At 40.1% G+C, this 22,870-nt stretch overlaps 1 protein-coding gene across 1 annotated transcript in view; it reads left to right on the forward strand.

Moving 5' to 3' along the window:
- The window catches only part of SLC1A1 (solute carrier family 1 member 1), a 70,526-nt gene that overhangs the window by 12,479 nt on the left and 35,177 nt on the right, over positions 1-22,870 (forward strand). Inside the window, exon 2 of the mRNA XM_058565744.1 lies at positions 19,247-19,387. Coding sequence (XP_058421727.1) covers positions 19,247-19,387 — 141 coding nt within the window. The remainder of the gene's footprint in view (positions 1-19,246; positions 19,388-22,870) is intronic.

The following is a 22,870-nucleotide window of genomic DNA, read 5'->3' on the forward strand; positions in this document are numbered from 1 at the left end:
TATAGGGCCTTCCTCTCATCCTGTGTGAAAAGGCGTCCGGGCCCCTTTTAGTGGCTATATGGCATGTTTAACATTCTACACATGAGTGTTCTTTCCTTTCACAAATAATAATCATACAAGCTGGCCTGTCTTTGCCTTTTTTCTTCCAGTAAGGATTAAGAGAAGCATCCAAGGTATTTACAGACAGAGATACCTGACCCAACCTTTCAACACTTGGGACTACTTTCATTTAATTTAAGAAATGTCATAAAATTCTTCAAATACATCTTAACTCACTTGAAGATAAAAGTAAAATTTCTGCGTTCGTTCTGAGAGTGGGAAGGAGAGGTCACAGAGTTACCACTGCACAGAAGTTAGAAGAGAAGGGTAAACAGTTGGCAGTCAGGCAGCGTGGTTAGGAATTATGGAGAATAGAGATCAAGGTGACACAAATTTTTGAAGCAGAGGTAAGGAACAGGCTGAGGAAAGTTGGGGATTCCCAGTTACTTAGACTTAGCATTCTGGGTGCAGAGTTCACCAAACTGGGAATTCCAGGCTTGTAACAGGTCTAGAAAATCCAGGATGACTGGCCGCCTTCTTTCTCCCAGGGGTCGATCTCTTTCTTTGCTCTCAAATTGCTCCTGACTAAAACCCACTGTGAGAGAGACGGTCTGATTTTGTTGACACATGGGAAGAAGACTTCCTAAGACTGTGTAATGAGCCAAGAAGGTGTTTACGGGAGTTATAAAACTGGTTATTATAAAGAGGTGTTGTTTCCAGACTTCTGGTGTTAAATCTGAGGAAAAGGTGTGTCCTTCAAGCAAAGGATTCCAGGGCCTCTCCAAACTGTACAAGTCTGGATGAGGGGACTTGTAATTCCTTCAGTGACTTGGAGGCCAAATATTTGCCCAGGTACCAAGGAAGGGAGAGAGTGGAGTGTGACCACAAGATAGATAAGTGTTTCACAGGAATGCATAAAACAAGCTGATAGGTAGAATCATCCATGAGATTATCAGTTATGAACCATTTTAAGAGGAAAAAAAGAACTAGAATAAATAGAGTTGACCACAGGTAGAAAAACAAGAGATTTTAGAATCCATGAGCCAAGTCATAGATATGTATCTCAGGAAATAACCCAACCACACATGTGTGGGACTGACACAACTGTGTGGGGGAGGGAGAGTCTAGTTGTTCCTAGATTGAAAGGTTCACTCACAGCTGGGCCTGTAAGCCAGTTGGATGTTCGCTGTAGAGACTGGATTCCTGTGGGCTGGTCCTACAACCAGTCTTATCCTCACTTGAGCCCAAGGGGCCCCAGAAGCCTGGAAAAAGTCCCAAGGTGTAGGAACCAGGCACACACTCTCATGGGTGTGCGACCATAGTCATTGTCAAAGGAAGACAATCTCATTAGTCAAGAGTTACTGGAGAGGCCATATTTATGATGCCCCTCTGGGTTTGATGGCCTTGGGACAATGTGGCAGAATTTGTATCCACATTCCGGTAGTCCAGTTTTCACACTGCTAATGGCATCCTGTCTAAGCTATTTCCTCCTGCCTTTTGTAATCAGGTTTGATGAGTAAAGAGTAGAAACTGCAGTGGCTTCCTGGGCACATGCGTTAAATAGGAATTATAATGCATTCCTGGTTCAGTTCAATGCAGCAGGTACTGGTCAAACAGTGGAGTGTCAGGCTCATTGTCTCATTGCCTGAGACAATGCGGGGTCCAAAAGTGAGCATGCAATGTTTATGCCTTAGGAGCTTGAGATGGGGGAGAGGGGCAGAGACAGAGGTCTATTAGAGGGGATAATAGATGCAGATGAAGCTCAGCAGGGCCCAGAGAAGAGACTCATTCCACCTGGGGAAAGAGCCTGGGAAAGGCTTTCGGAGGAGGTGACATTTTAACTATGTTTTGAGGGGTGAGTAGGAGTTCACTAGGCAAAGATAGTGACAGGGGGTTTTCCTCGGAGGGGGATCTGTGTGACCAAGGCGCAAAAGCAAGGAGCATCTTTAAGAACTAGCAAGGAGTTCCTTGTGACTAGATATGTTGAAATTGCGGATGGTGAGGGTGTGCAGGCCTATATCAGTTAGGGACCTGGCAGGAAACGGATGATCCACTTGCTCAAAAGTGTTTAACTGAACAGAATTTAATCACAGGATGATTTATAGAGTTAGGTAAGGTTAAGGGAACCGACAAGAGATGGTGAGGCACCCAGAGCTAATAACTATGGGAAGCCATTAGCTCCCCTATGCCTAAACGGGCAAGGGGAGGGGGACAGTGTTACCACAGTCCAGTGAGGGCTGTGGCTGTGGCAGAAGGGCCACATGAGAGGACCTGTATGGCCACAGAGGAACACAGCAACTGCAAGAACCATGGAAAGGCAGGGAGGGAGTGAGGGCAACAAATACCCCAACTTCTCTCTCTTTCCATCTTTAAGATCTACAGCTAGTACCTGTCCTTGGCTAAATCCAGCCAAAGCCAGAGGGCAAGGAACTCTGGGTTATATGCTTTGTAGAGATCAGCCTCCTGGGACACAAAGCAGGGCAAAGAAGGACAGAACATAAGTCTGAAGGGCAAATGGAGAATAACCATCACAGAGCCATATGGCATTGAGTGCCGTGCTAAATGGTTTTCTTGGAACACCATTGTCAAAAAAAAGTGTTGAAAAGACACAAGGCCTATGAATGATGGCAGAGAAGTTAGTGTGATGATATCTGGTGATATTGGTGGCTGCTGCTTATGGGCATTATGGGAAACAAGCAGTATAGTAGCTCCCGCAGCCTCTGTAACCACGTACCAGCATGACCATTCTCCTGCCTCACCCTGTCCCACAAGCCCATCCCCTTGGCCTCTATGTCAAGAAGGCCTTGCCCCCACGTCAACCAGCCTTTATTCCATGCAAAGAGGGTAGGTGTGGTTGATGGAGGAGGCACCAGAATGTCAATGACACCTTCTCTATCCCCAGTTGTAATTTAGGACTCTTCTAATTAGAAGTGACAGAAAATCCAGGTCAAAAAGGCTTAAGACAGAAGGATAGGGGGTGAGGCATAGAATTTATTGCTCAGATAGCTTAGGGGCTCAGAAATAGTAACTGGCTTCAGGTATAGCTGGATTCAGGGGTTCAAACAATATCATCCTAACCTGTTCTCTCTTTACATATAGTCTCTGCACTCCTGTGTTGTTTTCACTCTCAGGTAAAACTCCTGTTGGTGGCAAGATAGCTGCCAGCACAGCTGAAGGTTTCCTTTCCCTGTTCCACACCCGGCAGAAAAGAGAAAAGTTCAAATAAGACTCCTGGGCCCTAGACTGAGCCTCACTCAACCCTAATTGGGTCATATGGCCATTCTTCAATCACTGTTAGGACTAAGGGAATGCAATTATCTGATGGGCCAGAACAAAGTCACTCCCTCATCCCACCCTGTTCCCCCAACTTCTGAACTAGTTACAGGTTCAGCTTCACTTGAGACAGACTGAGAGTTGAGAGATATGCTGTTAACAGCACGGACAATGGATATTGGGTGCCAGTTGCAACAGATGTCCTGTCTTTTATCTGTTGTGTTCCTGAGCTATTTCCAGAATGCAATCAGTACATACTCATAGGTTAAATCTTATTGAATTCATTGTGTTACAGAAACATTTGAAGTTGTTTAGATATTCACCATATACTTTGAAATTGAATAAATTTAGACAGAAACCACATTAAAACCTTAGAAAGGGGAAGAAAAATTAAGCAAAGACCACAATTGAGTTTTTGCTTTAAACTCTTAAGAATTCTACAAAAACAAAAATGATAATAACCTACAGCTAATATCATATTTAGTGGTGAAAGTCTGAATGCTTTCCCCTAAACTCAGGAATAAGGCAAGGATGTCCACTCTCACCACTCCTGTTCAATATCTCACTGGACACTGAACCAGTGCAATAAGGCAAGACAAAGAAATAAAATGCATAGATTGGAAAGAAAGAAATAAAACTGTTCCTATTTACAAATGACATGATTTTCTACCTAAGAAATCCCAAGGAATCTATGAAATAACTCCTAAAACTAACAAGTGACTTGGCAAGGTTGCAAGATACGAGATTAACATACTAAAATAATTTATTTCTATATGCTAACAATGTGCAATTGGAAAATATTATTTATAAAATCTCCAAAAAGTAAAAGATTAGGTATATATCTAACAAAATATATATAGAATCTTTAGGCTGAAAATTATAAAACACTGATGAAAGAAATTATAGACCTAAATAAATGGAGAGACATACCTGTTCATGGATTGGAAGATTCATCATAGTTATGATGTCACTTCTCCCCAAATTGATTTATAGACTTAATGCAATTCTGATCAATATCCAAGCAGTATTTTGTGTAGATACATCAGACAAGATGGTTCTAAAATTTATATGCAAAGGCAGAGCAACTAGAATAACTAAAACAATTTTGAAAAAGAAGAAGAAAGTTGAAGGAATGACACTGTCTTATTTTAAGAAGGTAATCACAACACTGTAGTATTGCTGAAGGGATATACGCATAGATCAATGAAACAGAATAGAGATTCCAGAAATAGACTCACACGAGTATTCTCAATTGATTTTGACACAGGTGCAAAAGCTATTCAAAGAAGAAAGGATAGTCTTTTCAGCAAATGATATTAGAACAACTGGACATCCATATGCAAAAAAAAAAGTGAACCTCCACCTAAACATCACATTTTATACAAAAATTAACTCAAAATGGATCATAGATCTAAAAGAAAAGTTAATACAAATTTTAGAAGAAAACGTGAGAGAAAAAAATCTTCATGACTTAGAATTAGGCAAAGACTTCTTAGACATAACACCAAAGCACAGTTCATAAAAGAAAACATTGATAAATTGGACTTTATAAAAAATAAAAATTTTTCCTTTATGAAAGATATTGTTAAGAGAATGAACACATATCAAATCATCAAATTGTACATCTCAAATATATGTAATTTTAAATTGTCAGTTATATCTCAATAAAGCTAGAAAATAAAAGATAATGAACAGTCTACAGATTAGGAGAAAATAGTTGCAGATCACCCATCCAGCATATCTGGACTTGTATTCAGAATATAGAAAGAACTTTCAAAAGTCAAAATAGTAAGAAAACAGCCCAGCTTTAAAAATGGGCAAAAGACTTGAACAGACATTTCACCAAAGAGGATATACCAATGGCAGATAAACACACAAAAAGATGTTCAGAATTATTAGCCGTTAGACAAATCCATATTAAAACCATGATGAGATGCCACTACATACCTATTAGAATGGCTAAAATAAAAAATACAATACCAAGTGCTGATGAAGATGTGGAGCAAGTAGTACTCTTATACATTGCTGGTGGGAATGGAAAATGGTACAGCCAGTCTGAAAAACAGTTTGGCAGTCTCTTATAAAGTTAGATATACCCTTGCCGTATACCCCAGCAATCCCACTCCTGGGTATATCTCCTATAAAAAGAAAAACTTACACAAAACTTGTACACAAATGTTTATAGCAGCTCTAATCATAATCACCCAAAACAGGAAACAAATCAAATATCCTTCAATGAGTGAATGAATAAACAAACTACAGTCCATCTATAAAATGTCCATTCAGCAAGAAAAAGGAACATAGGAACATACTCTTGATATGCACAAAACTTGGAAGAATCTCAAAGGCATTATAGTCAGTGAAAGAAGCCAGTCTCAAAAGGCTACATAAGTATGATTCTATTTACATGACGTTCTCAGAAAGACAAAACCATAATGATGGAGAACAAATTGGTGGTTGCCAGAGGTTGGGGGCAGGGTGTGTGTGTGTGTGTGTGTGTGTGTGTATGACTATAAAGGTATATAGCCTGAGGGAGTTCTTTGGGGTGATGGAACTGTTCTATATCCATATCCTAATTTTGATAGTGATTGTAAGAACTTTAACACATGTTAAAAATCATAGGGCTATACATTAAAAAAGTCAATTTTACTTATGATAAATACACTTACACACACACCTACCTCAAGAGTCAGATTGGTGAAGACAAGTCCAGTGTTTGCAGGAAGAGGTCTATGTGTAATGATGCAGAATTCTTGCTTTCTGGTGTGTTCTCATTCCTGTGAAGAGCAGAGCCTCCAGGGGCCTGATGCTGCCCTAATTCCCACCGAGGATATCTGATCTAATTGTTTTGTGTACTGTTGGGTATGGAAAGTAAGGGAACTTCTTAACCCCACATCTGCAGGCCAGCCAGGGCCTACCTGGTTTTTTGGCCCATGGACACACAAGTCATATGGATCATGGAGGAGATTGAAAACACTTTCCAAACACTCTTGAGCTAAGTTTTCAAGTTGCTGAGATGGTATGCTCAGATAAAGTGGGAAAGCAGAGGCAGCAATACACAAAGGCTCAGAGACTTGGGCACTGGGCAGAATTAAAACAGTGGGGCGAGGTGGGGCGGGGCTGGACCAAGGAGCTTGGATGCCACTCTGTGATGGGAAACATTGAAAGGGCTTTAAGCAGCAGAATGATTCAGCCAGATTTGCTTCTTGGAAAGATCACTCTAGCTTTGGTTTGGAGGATACATTGGAGGAGACAAGATCAGAAGCAGGGAGAGTGTTAGGAAGTTGATGAAATAGTCTTGGTGAGAAATGAGGTGGACCTGAACCAGGGCCATTGCTATGGTTAGAATGAGTTGGACCATTCAGGCCTCAACCAACAACTCCCTGGTTAGAATGAGTTGGACCATTCAGGCCTCAACCAACAACTCTCTCTCTCTCTCTCCCCCCCCCTCCCCTCCCCCCATGTGGTCTCTCCAACATGACAGCTTCAGGGTAGCTAGACTCTTAAGTGGTGCCTCAGGGCTTCAATGTGAGTGTCCCAAGAAGAAAAAGCATCAGAAGCTGGCCCTCTCTAACCCAGCCTCTGACTCCACACAGCCTCACTTCTGCATTCTCTTTTATCAAGCCCATCACAAATGCCCACCCAAGTTCAAGGGAAGAGGACAGAGACTCCATCTCCTGACGGGAGAAATGTCAAATAATTCGTGAGCCGATTTTAAAACCACCAGAGTAACCCAGGAGGAAAAGTCAGAGGTCTTCTGGGAGAAGGAAGGATAAGTTTATTTTTCCCCTGTTGGGTCCCACGTTGAGGTATATATCCAGGTAGAGATTCCCTGAAGGCCATTGTATATTAAGTCTGGCACTTGGGAGACGGAATAAGGCAGGAGATAGAGGTAGAAATTGAAGCTGTAAAACCAGATAGGATCACTCTGGGCGTGTGTGCAGCCCAAGAAGAGGGTGGAAGACAAACTCGGTGGGAAACACCAACATCAATATAGAGGGGAATGTCCAGAGGTGGGGAGATGGGGAGCTTACTCAGCCTGGCTGGGTTCCCCCAGATGTCCATCTGATTTTACGCTTTGGATGTTGCAGTCTGAGAATTCTTTCTCTAAATTCCAGCATCCTCTTGGCAAAAGAGTTATTTTTCCAGCGAGCCTGGACCCTTGGTTGCCCATTTCCAGCATCCTCTCCCATTATGCTGCTGATTTTCAGAATCCCCTGCCCTCCCCTCAAGGCCAGGCAGTCCATGCAGGGAGCACAGGGTTCTGATTGCTTCTGTCCTGTATGTTTCCAGTATGGGACAAGGAATTAGATCCTCCACCCTCCTCTCAGTCAAATGTTTTCCCTGAAGTAAGAGACTACTTGAACAAGTTGTTAGGAAAGTTCCTTCTCTCCAGCCACCTCAAAATGTCCTTCTGAATTCAAGCCTCATCCCTGTAAGTGGCCTTCAGTTCCAGATCCTTTTAGAGAACCACATTGGTACAGCGGTTAACCTGGTTCCTCTTTTGTGAGTTGCCACAATGAAAGAGGAAATGACCTGCAATTCTATGAAAGACCCAGGTTCCAAATCAGGTGTGTCTGACTTCAGAGCTGAGCCCTTCACCCCAACTATCCCTCCAGAAGACACCAGTGTAGACTTACCCTGAACGGGCTGAACATTTGGACAGTTGAATACAATGCACACTAGCTGGTTCCTGACAGATTGAGCTCAAGTCTGGTGGGTTTAGTTTGAGCAAGCAGGTGAAATAAGACAGGGCTCGCAGTGGGGACATGGCAGAGTCAGAATGGCTTCACTTGACCTCCTCTTCTCTCTGGGAAACAAATGAATTAAAGAACTGGTTCATTCTCCTTTCAACCCAGCCTCTGAAATGAACCACACTTATCATCTCTCCAAACCTTTACCCACCCAAATCATGAATCTGGGATTCTCATTCTTTTCCTGCCTTCACTCTCTCCCGCTCTTTGATGATGCTCCTTTTCCGTCTTCCAGTGCTGTGTGGCTTCACTTTCCTGCAGGTGAACAGTCTCCTGACTGCTTTATCTCCTGTTCTAATCCATCCTACACACCTCAGCCAGGTTTATCTCCAATCTAGGCCCAGCTTTATGCAAACATGTTCAATGGCTACTCATTATCTCTACAAATAGCCAGTCTTTGTATGTATTACTTTATAGTTTACGTGGTTTATCTAGTTTAATCCTCGCAATTACCTGGTTTTACTGAAAGGACCTAAGGGTAGGGAAGTATAAATTCTCCTCCCTGGCATTCTGGGCCTTTCATGGAATATCCTGATTTTTGTTTCTGGTCTTAGTTCCCTAATTACACCTCAAACACCAGTGAAACTGTTGACTGAATACATTCTTGTTACCTCTTCATGAAGGAGCAGCACTTTGGATTCAGATAGACTTGGATCTCGAGGCTGGCCATGTGACCTTGGGGAAGTTTCCTAGCCTTTCTTGTATTACTTTGTTTATCTGTAAATTAAAGGCTTGTTAGATTAGACAATTAAATAAAATAATGGATTATGAAAGTGCTTAGAACAGAGGCACTTGATGAATGTTAGTTTCTTCTTCCCCCAACCCCTTTGTTTTTGGGTGTTTCCCCCACTCTCCTTCCTCCTCAGTAGTCCCTGCCTGTTGAATTCCTGTTCTCACATCAAAGGCGCATCTGAACTTCTGCCATTCTTAATCCAGCCTAATGGAAATTTCAAGGTAGCCATGAACTCCTACAACTTTGGGGTGGCCTCTCCTGTAGACTAGCAATAAGTTCTCTTGCCTATTATCGTTGTGTATGTCCCATCCTGCCTACTAGAATGTAAGTTCTGGTGTCAGGAGCAACATCCTCTCTTTGGCCTCACCCCATAGCACTGCCTGTGGTGCTGTGCAAAGAAGTCACTCAGATAACACTTACAGGATTCACTCAAGACCACAGGAAGCTTCTGAGGTCATTGTGATCATTTCCTGATCACTGTGGTATTTGCTTTCCTCTGAACATGGCAGCTTTCCCTCTTGTGATTTATCGTGTTCCTATAGCATCTTCAGTGGGAAAACCAAAAAGAAAAATGACAGCTCAAGAAGAAATTGGCTTGCAGAGGTATTTGATGTGACCTCACAGCGTTTAACAATTGTTTTTAAGTTTAACATGTGAAAATTGAGTGGTTTCAAAGACCTAATTCTTAGTTTCTTTTTAAAAAATTCATAAGATGAGGCCACCCTGGACCCTCACTTCCATGTGACAGTGCTTGGCTGGAGCTGTTAGGACCACCACAGACCCCACAGGCCTGGTTCTCTCACTACTGCCCTGATCCCCTAGCCTTGGACATTTACAGTCTTTGATGTAAACTGTGGAAAATCACCAAAATGTGTTTAAGCTCTATATTTAGGAACAGTGGTTCCTCATTTTGATTTTAGGACAAGTGACCAAGTTGGTGTTATTTCCCAGAGTGGTGAAAAGGTTATTCTTCTATTAGATGTGTTTTTTAAATGTTGGGGCTCTCCATCTGCAGACATGTTTCATTTGTTTAGCATTTATGGTGATGGAGGCCCCCAAGCCCTGTTCCAACTCCGACCGCCTGTTGATGCAGTGTCTGGCTTCTTTGAGATGGAGGAGCCATCAGTCTCATTCTGTCCATCAGGGAAGAGTGAAAATGTCAGATCACTCTGCTTCCACAGTCGCCTTTCAGCACTGGTCCCTCTGTTCCCCAAGGGAGAAAGGCAGAAGCAACAAGGAAGGCCCACCCTCCCTGAAGGGAGAAGGAGGAAGCGGAAGAAAATTTCCTTACTTGACACTTAATCACATTTAATCCTTACCCAAAGTCTCTGAGTCAAGTACCATTCCTTCTTGACTGGTAACAAAAGGAAGGCACCAAAAGGCTATTGTCTACCCTCTGTCCCACACCTAGGAAATAAATGGTGAGCAGAGTTTGGGCCCAGTTGTAACTAACTTATGTCATGTTCTCCCTATTCTGTCCATGTTGGGATCTTCAGCCACTTCCCACCATGTTTCTAAGACTGGTGTTTGTATAAGTGTTTATTAGTTTGAAGACAATTAAGAGCTGAGCTGAAATAAACAAAACTTGAGCTTCTGCCTACTTAAATAAAAGTTTCTATTCAGCCCTCCACTGGGAGTATGTCTTTAGGCCTCCAAATTTTCTACCATAAATATTTATAATTTGAATGGTGTTTAAGGAAATAGGAACAAATAAGAATAATAAGATAAATATATTATAAAATAAGAATAATACACGACATTAGTTTGAATCAAAGTGCTTCTTATGTACATTTTTTCATTTGATTGTCACAATATTCCTGAGGTACCTTCTTTGAAGTTTTTAGATGAAAGAACCAAAAAGCAAAGGCATTCAGTGATAGCTAAGTATGTAGTAGAAGTGGAATTAGAATCCAGATTCCTGACTCCTCTTTCCATTATATGATCCTGCTTGGTTTTTACTTACACGAGGGTACAAGTTAATTTTGAAAGCTCGGTTCTTTCCACTTTTGCTGCTGCTGTCATCTGTTGTTGATTCAATCACAGATAACACTTACTGAGCCTTCCTACAGGTCAGGGACTCGGCTAAATCCCCCGCGTTCATTATTTCACTTAAGACTCACAACTAGCCATGTGACGTAGCTACTACTGTTACTCCTCTTTGATGAGGATACCGCACCTTAACAGAGTTAAGTAGTTTACTCAGGGTCACACAGCTAGTCACTGCTAGAGCAGACTCAACTCCAGATCTGGGTGACACATGGAAATTTCTGATGACTTGTATCTCACCTAGACTGTAAACCACATGAGGGCCAGGATGATGAGCATATCCTCTACAGAGCTTAGCAAAATGGTTGTATGCAGCAGGGACACAAGTCATTAATTAATGATAGCTGATTTTTTCTGGGCCACCAGTTTGATATTTTCTTTTCCTGCAAGGATTTTCAGGTCATATTGTTCTCAGAATAATCCTACTTTTTTGTTGGTTATTTTGATTGATTTTTATACCCTGTAATTGATAATTAGGCTCTCAGACATCTCCTTTGTGGGCTATGAACTACAATCTGTAATCACAACTTTTCTTTAAATTGATCATCTTCTCTTTGAACTATTAATAAACATGTCTGGCTTCACTTGGGTTTTCAAGTTGTTATTTCCAGATGGTGAGGCCTTCAGATCTGATAAGCTCATACATATCCTACTAAGTGGAAGTTTGAACAAAATGCCACATCTTTGGCAATCTTTATACTGTTAGTATGATAACTAATAGAAATGAAGTTTCCCTATGTTTTTGTCTTCACTCCCACCCCATGAAAAAGCTTTCAAATTGTTAACCAACCAAAATGGAAATGAATCACATTTTTTTGTGTGTGTGAGGAAGATCGGCCCTGAGCTAACATCTGCCAATCCTCCTGTTTTTTGCTGAGGAAGACTGGCCCTGGGCTAACATCCATGCCCATCTTCCTCCACTTTACATGGGACGCCACCACAGCATGGCTTGACAAGCGATTCGTCGGTGTGCGCCCAGAATGGAGCGCGAGCACTTAACAGCTTGTGCCACTGGCCGGCCCCCACATTTTTTTTTTTTTTTGTATTGTTACTTTACTTTATTTTTTTATAGTGGTAACATTGGTTTATAACATTGTATACATTTCAGGTGTACATCATTATACTTCTGTTTCTGCATAGATTACATCATGTTCTCATGTTCACCACCCAAATACTAATTACAGTCCATCACCACACACATGTGCCTAATTATCCCTTTCACCCTCCTCCCTCCCCATTCCCCTGTGGTAACCACCAATCCAATCTCTGTCTCTATGTGTTTGTTTGTTCTTGTTTTTATCTACTGCTTAATGAGTGAGATCATATGGTAGTTGACCTTCTCCCTTTGACTTATTTCACTTAGCATAATACCCTCAATGTCCATCCATGTTCTCATAAATGGCTAGATTTTATCGTTTCTTATGGCTGAGTAGTATTCCATTGTGTATTATTATTTGCCTTTTTTTCTGTTTTTAAATCAATTTAGTTTATTTGATAGTATGTGTATGCTTTTTTTAAATTGAGATATAACTCACATAACATAAAATTTACCATTTTAAGGTGTTCAGTGTAGTGGTTTTTAGTATATTCACTTTGTTGCGCAACCATCACCACTATCTAATTTCAGAACGTTTCCAATCACACTCCAAAAAGAAACCCTATACCATTAGCAGTCAGTCCCAATCTCTTACCCCCATTCTATGGCAACCACTAATCTACTTTCTGTCTCTATGAATTTGCCTATTGTGGACATTCATATAAATAGAATCATGTAATATGTGGCCTTTTTGTGCCTGGCTTCTTTAACTGAGCATAAAGTTTTCAAGGTTCATCCATGCTGTAGCATGTATCAGTGCTTCATTCTTTTTTGTAGCTGAATATAATGTTCCATTATACGGATATATCATATTTTGTTTATCCAATAAGTTGATAGATGTTTATTTTTTTTCACTTTTTGGCTATTATGAATAATATGGCTATGAACATTTTGTGTACAAGTTTTTATGTGAAGATATGTTTTCATTTCCCTTGAGTATATACCTAGGAGTGGAATTGTTGGATCATATGATAATTCTGTGTTTAACCTTGAGGACTGACAAACAGTTTTCCACAGGGGCTGCACCATTTTACATTCCCACCAACAGTGTAGAAGGCTTCCAGTTTCTCCACATCCTTGCCAACACACATTATTTTCTGGCTTTTTTTTTTTTTTTTTTGAATAGCTATCCTAATAGTGTGAAGTGGTACCTCTTTGTGGTTTTGATTTACATTTCCCTAATGATTAATGATGTTGAACATCCTTTCATTTGCTTATCATCCATTGTATATCTTCTTTGGAGAAATGTCTATTCAGGTCCTTGCCCAATTTTAAAAATTGGGTTGTTTGTCCTTTTATTGTTGAGTTGTAAGAGTCCTTTTTATATTCTGGGTACTAGACCCTAATCGGATGTATGATTTGCATATCTGCCTTTCTTGAGTCGATTGCAAAGCAAAATTTTTCAAGAAAATTTATATTTTGCTGCCATATTGTGAAGATTGGTGGTCTCTACCAGGCCCTATCTCATATTTACCTGTTAGTATTTGGAAGGTCACCAGAATTGACACTCAAAAATGAGGATTGGGGTGAGAAGGAAGCACTTTGTTTGCCAAGGGTTTTGCTATTGAGGTCATGCATTAATCATCCTGCCACCTTGAGGAAAGCCAGGGTCACCATCTACTGTAGTAAAAGGTGCTTTGGGGGCTGAGGGTGCGTGTGGTGGCAGAAGCTTGAGGGTTTATGGCATTTTTGTCCATGGTGGGATGGAAACATTGTTTTTGCTTGAGAATTAGGTTTTTTGTCTTTTGCTCATAAAGAAAAATTCTGGGGCAGATGAGCCCCCTCCCCCTCCCCATCCATCATTACAGCCTATTTCTTCTAGTCAAGATGAGTTTGCCTGTTTGCGGTGGCTTGGTGGGAAGCTTTATAATGGCTCCCTGAAGTCCGTTTTTCCTCATTCAGGCTCAGCTGTGACTTTATCCCTGCACACCGTGTAGAAGTTCTGGACCCCAAAACCGAGGCAGAGTGGGGAAGGGGGAACTGCAGTTGAAGAAGATGGCTAAGTGAGAGACTAAGAGTTGGCGAGGGCAGTTATGTGTTCAGGGCCTTTACAAAGGGAGCAGCTCTACTTGCTCACATGTTGACTGAGGCCTTCCTCCATGTGCTGGGGCTTGAGTCTGGCAGCGGAGTCTTTCTGCTCTTCGAGATAGATATCACCATTGCTGGCATGGTCTTATGGATGCCCTTGCCAGTCTTATTTACCTTTTTGCTACTCAAAGCATGGTCCCACTGACTGAATCTGCCTTTTAACAAAAACCCTGGGTGATCCATATGCACATCAAAGTTTAAGAAGCATATATTCAGGTTGTAGTCTCCCTGTTGCTGCACACCTCACATGGTTATTCAGTCTGTGTCTGTTTGAACAATCTTCCCCTTTCTTTTCACGGCTTCTCTGGGTTTGGCCTGATGTGATGTTGATGCCATCCTAGTTCTGGCTGCAGCTTCCTTTCATTGCTAGATGAAGAGAAACAACTGGCGCTTCCTTGAAGTGATCTCAGGCTTATAAACAGTTTCATGAAATCCTGAAATAGTTATCTGTTTGTGTTTACTCTTGAGTCTTCCTCAGCCTTCTCCCCTTCCTTCTCCACCTAGCTATCTTCCCACAGCTGCCACTTCCACTTTTCCTTGTTAGTCCTTACCCTACTCGGACTCCCCACTGTGCTGAGCTGCATCTGTGATTGGCCGTCTTTAGACCACCTCTCCCCCCAAAAAAACAAAATAAATAATTCTAGAAACCAAAATAAAAGGAAAAAGTCACATATAATTAATTATATCAATGTATCCACTCCTTTTTCCCCCATTTTCCAGGTCCTACCCAGTCTTTGTTCTTATGCATGTGTGTTTTTTATAGTTATAAAAATTAATCCGGAGACAGTAGTTGAATTGCATTTGATTCAGATTTATGAAAACAGCGTTGTTCCTGTTTTAGGGTATTTGTAGAAAAGAGATTAAAATCTTCTGTGGTTTTTAATCAAAGCCCCAGAATAGTTCTCTGGTACACAGATTGATTTTGGCTTGATGAAATAAGAATTATTGGGCCGGCCCCGTGGCTTAGCGGTTGAGTGCATGCGCTCCGCTGCTGGCGGCCCGGGTTCGGATCCCGGGCATGCACTGACGCACCGCTTCTCTGGCCATGCTGAGGTCGTGTCCCATGTACAGCAACTAGAAGGATGTGCAGCTATGACGTACAACTATCTACTGGGGCTTTGGGGGGAAAATAAATAAATAAAATTATAAAAAAAAAAAGAATTATTGTCAAAGAAAAATAATTTTAATTATCACTGAAATAGTTATCTAACCATGCCATCATGCTGGGCGCTATGTTAAGCAAATTAACAATATGCCTTTTTGCTCTTCAGGAGCTAATTTAAGATGAATGTTGATAACCAGAAAATAAAAAGCATAGAATGAACAGTTATTAACAAATGACTATGTGCATACACTGAATAGATGGGAGGATGGTTTCTCTATCCTGTCCTTCCACTGAAATATATCTGTCCTCTTTTGTCATCTTTTTCTTTAGAGCTGATTAGCGCCAGCAATGCAAGCTCTTTACATGAACTTTGGTTCAAAAACAGATGCATCTGAGTCTGTAAAGCTTTTATTTTTAAACTCTTAAAAAGTGTATTTACTGTGCAAGCAATATTATCACAGCTCTACTGGAAATAGTAAGTGCAAAAATTCATCCACAATCTCACCAACTCAAATATATGCAAAGTGAAATTGTTTTCATTTTTCCATATTCTACTGCAGTTAATCATAATATAATGGGTAACAATTATTGAGTACATACTATATGTCAAATTCCATGCTAAACACTTCAAATGAATTGTCTTTTGTATATTATCTCTTGTAATTTTTAATGACTATATCATTATAGAGTTTTTTGGCAAATTTTTTTGTGTGTGTGTGAGGAAGATTAGCCCTGAGCTAACATCTGTTCCCAATCCTCCTTTTTTTGCTAAGGAAGATTGGCCCTGGGCTAACATCCGTGCCCATCTTCCTCTACTTTATATGGGACGCCACCACAGCATGGCTTGACAAGTGGTGCGTCGGTCCATTCCTGGGATCTGAACCTGTGAACCCTGGGCCACCAAAGTGGAGCACGAGAACTTAATTGCTGTGCCACCGGGCCGGCCACCAGGATTATTTCTTGAAGAATAATTTTTTATAAACTTAGTGGGGAAAAAATCACCTCATTACCTCCAAGATAGGGCTACTGGACTGGCAGTTGTTGTTTGAGACAACATGGGCATGAAGAGGTGACATTTTGTGCATCTCTTCTTTTAAGCTTAAGTTTTGAACATGAACTAGAAGAAGAAATCTCTAGCTGAGGTCTTAATTGTTTTCCTCCCTAGTTTCTCCCTTCCCTGTTTTACCAGTATACTTAACATTTAGCATAAAAACTGGAGAAAGCACAGCCAGCTCTCTAGGAGCTAATGAGCTCATCATATGATCTCATTTTAAAGTTGAGGACACCAAGGCTCAGAGATGATCATAGCATCTTGGGCATAAGAAGGGACCTTTGAAGGCAACTAATCCAACCTTTTTGCCCCATACCCCTGATCCCACCGCTTGACAATGGGAGAGATTAAAGTTATGGCCCAAGTTACACACCTGATAAGTGGTGGAGCCACAACTGGAGCCTGCTTTTCTAACACCATGTTCTTCCCAAGCTACCTCAGTACTTGCTTGGGATCTTCTTGCCTGTGTGGGGGAAGGCAGCGGGAGAATGAGTTCCTGGTAATTTCTGGAGCTACAGAGGTCTAGGTAACAATTTTACCTTTGGGCTTCCTTGCTGGCCCTGCCGAAGCCTCTGTAGAGCTGTACCATTCTGGGAGGTTCTTGATCTTCATCTTCCCTGCTTCTGGGAGTGGACCTGACCTATGCACCCCGAGGTGGGCACTTATTCCCAGCAGCCTTTGGCTTTGGAGAACTCTCCATGCTCCTTAATCCAGTCCAAGGTTCTGACTCTGGAAAAGGGTAGGGAAGGATTGTGCCCTGTGAAATCCTGACCTCATCTTGGAATCTGGAAAATCTTCCAGTGATTTTTCTTATCCTGCATCTAATTTTTCCAAACTTGTTTGAGATCAAGATAAAGCACACCCATTTACAAGGTGTGACTCCTGGCTGACGTCATTCACCAGCCACTTCTTGTACTTGAGGGTCCTAAGATGACATCTCTAGCCCAGGCTGAATCTCCCAACTGCTTTTCCAGGTCTTAGTTGGTATTTATATTCTTCTTTTCCAAAAAAAAAGAAATATTGGAGTACAATTTGTGATAGTCCGAGAACAAGCTTGATAAAAAGCTTTCCTTACTAAATACAGTAACCTTTTCATGGTGCTTGTCACCTTTGATTGCTTTCAAAGACTCCTTGTGGTGACTCTTTTATCTCTCCCATAAAAACCCATATCTGGCTAAAGGCTGAAAAATAGCAAGTACGTTTCTTTCTAACCACCCTGCATTCATTTGGGGTGGAGATGATTAGAGGCACAGTTAATCGCTAGTAATATAAACCCTAAGATCGGAGCACATGGGGTTCTTTTGCTCCTCAACAGAGTGCTTTTGTAGCTAGTTTTTGAGCACAGACACATCTCCTTTATTTTTACATACAGAGCTTTCTTTGACATACAAGCCAAAAATTTACTTGAAGCAACCTAAACAGTATGAGAAAGAAGGTCTGTCTGTTTTTTAAACACTGAGCATTACAGAGTATCCTTACGGCATAATATAGGTATGTTCCATATAGAACAGCTGAACGTAGGCAATTTATTAAGTAGGAAGTGAACACAACATGCTTTTTCAATTCACTTACAGTATTTTGGATCCTTGATGTTCTTACCATCCAAGAGTCTCTAATGCTAGGTTTTGACATATGAATCAAATAGGATTGATAATCGAGTTTTCTTTTGTCTTAGCTACGATTTAAGAAATTTTATGTGTATGTGTTTGTTCCAAAAATAATTTAAAATGGCTGATCAGAAATACATTCAGTAATGTATGCACAAAATAAAGAATTAAGGCAAAGGTAGAATATATAAGAAAATAAAATTAAGCTAATGATAAAGTTACTACAGAAATGTATCTTGTGAGGTTCACCTATTTGGTCTACTACTATACATGAGAAGTACACATGAATTTAAATGAAAACTCTAGTACTAATTATCATTCACATCTCTTTTCATTGCCCTAGAGTTCTTAACTGTGCCCAAACAACACTAACTTTTCACCAACTGTTTATTTGAGTTTATGAATTAGCAAGTCCAGTGATATCTTCCTTGACTCTTCCTGGCCTTTAGTCATTTCACTTCCAATTAGCGTGTCATCCATCAGAGGTTGATGAAGGCAAAAAGATGTGTGAGTCATGCCGGCTCATTTTATTTCTTGGTTAAAAAATAGAGGCTTGGAAAGGGGTGGGGGTAGGGGGTTGGAGTAGGGCAGTTAGATGTTATTAGGACAATTTGGAAGAGAATAAAGAAGAAATATTTAAAATTTGTGATTTTTAATTATCAAAATCATCACAAGTGAAGGAATTTATATAGACATCTTGTTAAGGCAAGCTTTCAGAGAATGTCTAACATTTCTTGATATTGAAGATTCCCTACACTTACAAAATTATAAGCCTCAATGTCCAAGGTACTCAGGATCAGAAACTTCATAGAAAGCCTCTTGATCAGACAAACTTGAACACATCATTATCTAGAAATAAATGAAAAGAATGCAAAGCATTAAAGAACACAGTTGTTCAACAATATGGCAAATATATCAAACCAATAGCTTGTGTGTTGCTATTAAAACTATAAAAGTTGCATAAACAGAGAAAAGTATTTATCATAAAAAATTATCATGAATAGAATATTTATGATAAAAATATGAGAAAAATGAAAACTGGTATGTAAACTATAAAATATGTAAAATATCTAAGGTAGACAAAGAATAAAGGTGGTGCATAAAAACAGTATAGTGATAGTGGGTTGACTAAGATGATGAATTTCTTTTCTTTCTCACAGTATTTTTTGATGTTTTGTCATTATAAATATAATTGAGGAGAAGAAAAGAAATGAAAACAAAAGCTTTCACATGAAGAATATTTTTTACAGATTTACTGAATAATGTTTACTTTCGACTCGTTAAAATGTGATTTATTTTTTAAGTGTAAAATTTACAGACTCATGGCAGATCATCTAAACTGTTCTTCTTGCCATTAAAATGTGCGTTTGGGGGGTATTTCTGTGTACAGAAATGTATACAGGCAAACTCAATGATCTTCTTCTCTTCTTCATTCAAATTCTTGTTTTTCTTAGGGATTGCCATGGGAGTCTTGATTCGAGAATACAGCAAACTCTCTAATCTGGAGAAATTCTACTTTGCTTTTCCTGGAGAAATTCTAATGAGGATGCTGAAACTCATCATTTTGCCGTTAATTATATCCAGCATGATTACAGGTACCTTGAGAAAACTGATGTTCTTTGTGATTATTTAAGGAGCCGTCACTTAAGTTGTTTTCTTCTAATTATGGAAAAAATCGAAATGCATTTGATGCATCACACGCATATAGACACTCCCTCCTCACTTGTAAAGTATATGTTTGCTTGAGTGGAAATATTTCATCACTCACAAAATGGCATTGCTTTGTGGCATTGCTCTGCCTCTGGCACTGTCCACCACAGCTCAGATCTTCATTTGACCAGCCATATGCTGTCTGGTAAGGAAGACGCCATTTTCAAATATATTATAAATAAAACTCTATCCAGGACACAGAAGGGGAAAAAAAGGCATATTTGGTCACTGAAATGTCAGCCAGTGTCCTCAGGCGAAATGTAGTTGTCAGTTTGGATCATGTTTTCAGTAGTACACTCGTTTGTTTCCCAACTGCAGCCATCCTGCCCTCTACCCTCTCAGCAGCTCCTTCAGGGTCCCTCTGTCCCCTTGCCTCACCCCTTTCCATTCCTCCACAGAACTCAGAACTTGCTACATACCTGCCCTGGAAATTTGCCCAGGAGACCAAGAGCCATATACTGTGGGAAAGGTTTAGTTATAGATTTGCACCATATTTTAAATGCCTACTATTTTAAAATCTGAACTTATGACAGTTATATTTGGAAATGATTTTCCCCTTATTGATCGTTATATTACAGGGTCCCTTTAAAAAGCAAGCTCCCTTATGTAGATAGAGATTAATTTGGTTTACAAAAATGTCATTTGTCTGGGTATGGTAAGCTTCCCGGTGCATTCCACAGTTTCCTGTATTAAGTTTCTTATCTTAATTCTGGCAGTAGGTAAAAATGTGGCATGACAATCACTGGTGTTGTTGGCTTGAAAATCAGGGTTGTATGTAACTGTGTAATTAGGAGTCTTGACTTGTGCTCTTCTAGAACATTTTTCTCCACTACCACTGAGGAGACCTGGGAGTCATCTCTATGGAGTACTGGACCTTGGCTGGGTGAATGGAGGGTGGGATCTGCTCAAATCAGCATCTGCATTGCTTGAAGAGCTGTAGATGTGGCTATTGAACTTTTCAAGTGTCAAACTCCAATCAGACTAGAATCCCTTGGGAGCCTTGTTCTTAACTGGTGTTGGTGTTCTTGGCTTATTAGAAACCTAAAGAGAGCATTTAATTATTTTTATTTATGCATTTAATTATGTTTAGAAATGCCTGGCTTCTTTTAGGCTCTGCAGCCTGAGGGCCAAACCAGCAGACCAGTTGTTTCTACCGTATAATTTTTGTTTATTTGTTTAACTTTAAATTATTATAAACATTTAAAATTTGGAAGATTTCATGTAAGCATCCAGATTTCTGGCTTCCTCTGAAAAATATTAAGATCAGGAAACACTGGATCCATGTGCCCACATACCAGTAGTGGTCTGGAGCTGAAAGACAACTACTCTGTTTAGTTGGAGCAAATGCATTTGAGGATACCACAGTCCCCACCACTCCCTATTGCCTAATACCTTATCCACTTAAGTCATTTACATTACCTGCTGGCCTCTGTAGGCATTGCCATTACAACCCCTTAGAATTTTCTCAAAGTAAAAAATTCTTAATCTTTTCTTACGGTCCTTTGAGAACGTGATGAAAGCTTTGGGCTCTCTCCCACGAAAAATATTCACAGTTGTACATATATACTGTATTTTGCATGCAAGTGCACAAAGTTCATAAACCAAGTGATGAGCGATACTATTTAAATCTTTGTCTATGGAGGAAGGTATGGAAGGGTGATCCAAATTAGGCAGCAAATCCAGAACTCATGCAGTAAACCAGGTTTTAGAGGAAAAGGTAAAAATACAGGAATGAATATACTAGTTGTATAATATTGGATGTTTGAAAATATGTACTGCACTTGGCAGTCAATAACTAGTGAGGTTTTTGTAGTCTGGCTGTTTTAGATGCTAGATCAGCCTTGCAAATCATCTAGGAAAATAATTTGCAACCCTCAGCATTCCACTCACATAGCCCAGCTGCTTTTTGAAGCTATAGCACAGGTCTGGAAATTTCTACATTTTTCCTTTACCAACCCCCAGCAGTTAAACAGGAATTAGAGAGAGCAGAACCACTACCCATTCTTTTGACATGGAGCAATAAAATGGTCAAAGATTCAGGGGACATGAACAAAGCAGGATGGGAACAATGGTGCCATATTCGTGTTTTAAATTGTCAGATTAAAAGGCAATAAGTAATAAAACTGGTGTTGGCAATGTTGTGGGTAAATGGGCTCATTCATACATTTTGGTTACTGTATTAATTGGAACAAACTTTATGAGGGGGCAGTTTGGGACATGTTCTGATCTTTCCACTTAGTAATTCTACTTCCCCAAATTTATCATAAAGAAATAATCAGAGATATGTTCAAATATTTAGGTACAAGGATGTTCATGGTACCTTTTTTTATAATGGTGATAAATTACAAGCAATCTAAATGTATGTTATAACCATAAGTTAGGATTCTATGCAACTATTAAAAACTTTGGTTTGGAAACATACATATTGACATGTGGAAATGTTCCTAATACAGTCTGCAGTAGGAGGATGAAAAAAAGTACACAACAGGATGTTGTGTACTACCCAAATTTTATTAAAATTTATATACATTTTTAAAAGTTGGGATCAAAATCAAATGTTAACAGTGGTTAGATCTGGATGGTAAGAACACACGATTCATTGCACTTTCTTTACCTTTACAAGGGGAACACATGTTATTTTTGTTTGATTGTTTGTTTTGTTTTTTCTTTTCTTTTCTTTTTTAAGAATGGATTTTGATTTTAAGGGATAGATTCTGCTCTGTGCTCCTCTGACCTTGCCTCTGGTAGTTTCCCTGCTCCTCTCCTCCCCAGCTCTGCTCCCTGTCCCTGCAGCTCAGCGCCACCTTTACCCTGCTGTGTGGTCCTTCCCCCAAACCCTGCAGTAGTTCTCAGCCTCCCCACCCAGCACAGAGCCAAGAGGGTAAAGTGGAGGATGGCCATGGAAAATACACAGGAAGAGCAGTTTTCACGTTTCAAAAGCCTTAATAATCCGGTGTATCCATAGCTTATTTTATACATTTATTAGGCCAAAGGGTGAAGCATATTGGAAGCTGGGAAAGTTGAATGAGTCCCCTAAGGATACACAAATTAGAGGTAGAGACAGCGAAATTTGAGTCCCCAGACTAATAATTTATGCTTCTGCATAAAAGAAACTCTCTTGCAAAATTAGCAAGTAGGAAAAAAAAACGTCTGCCATCAAAGCCTCTGCTGACATAAAAATACTTACTTTATAGTTATTCTTTTTTAATGGGAAGAATCCCTCTTCATGTGATGATGAGGGTAAGATGTCGTGTTAGGGAAATTTGAATATAGACTGGCTGTTAGATGGTATCAAGAAATTGTTGATAATATTTTTAGAAGTGATAATGACATATAGTTATATAAGAAAATATCCTTTTTTTTTTAAG

This window comes from Diceros bicornis, chromosome 22 (genome assembly GCF_020826845.1).
Source record: "Diceros bicornis minor isolate mBicDic1 chromosome 22, mDicBic1.mat.cur, whole genome shotgun sequence".
In the NCBI taxonomy this organism is placed as follows: domain Eukaryota; kingdom Metazoa; phylum Chordata; class Mammalia; order Perissodactyla; family Rhinocerotidae; genus Diceros; species Diceros bicornis.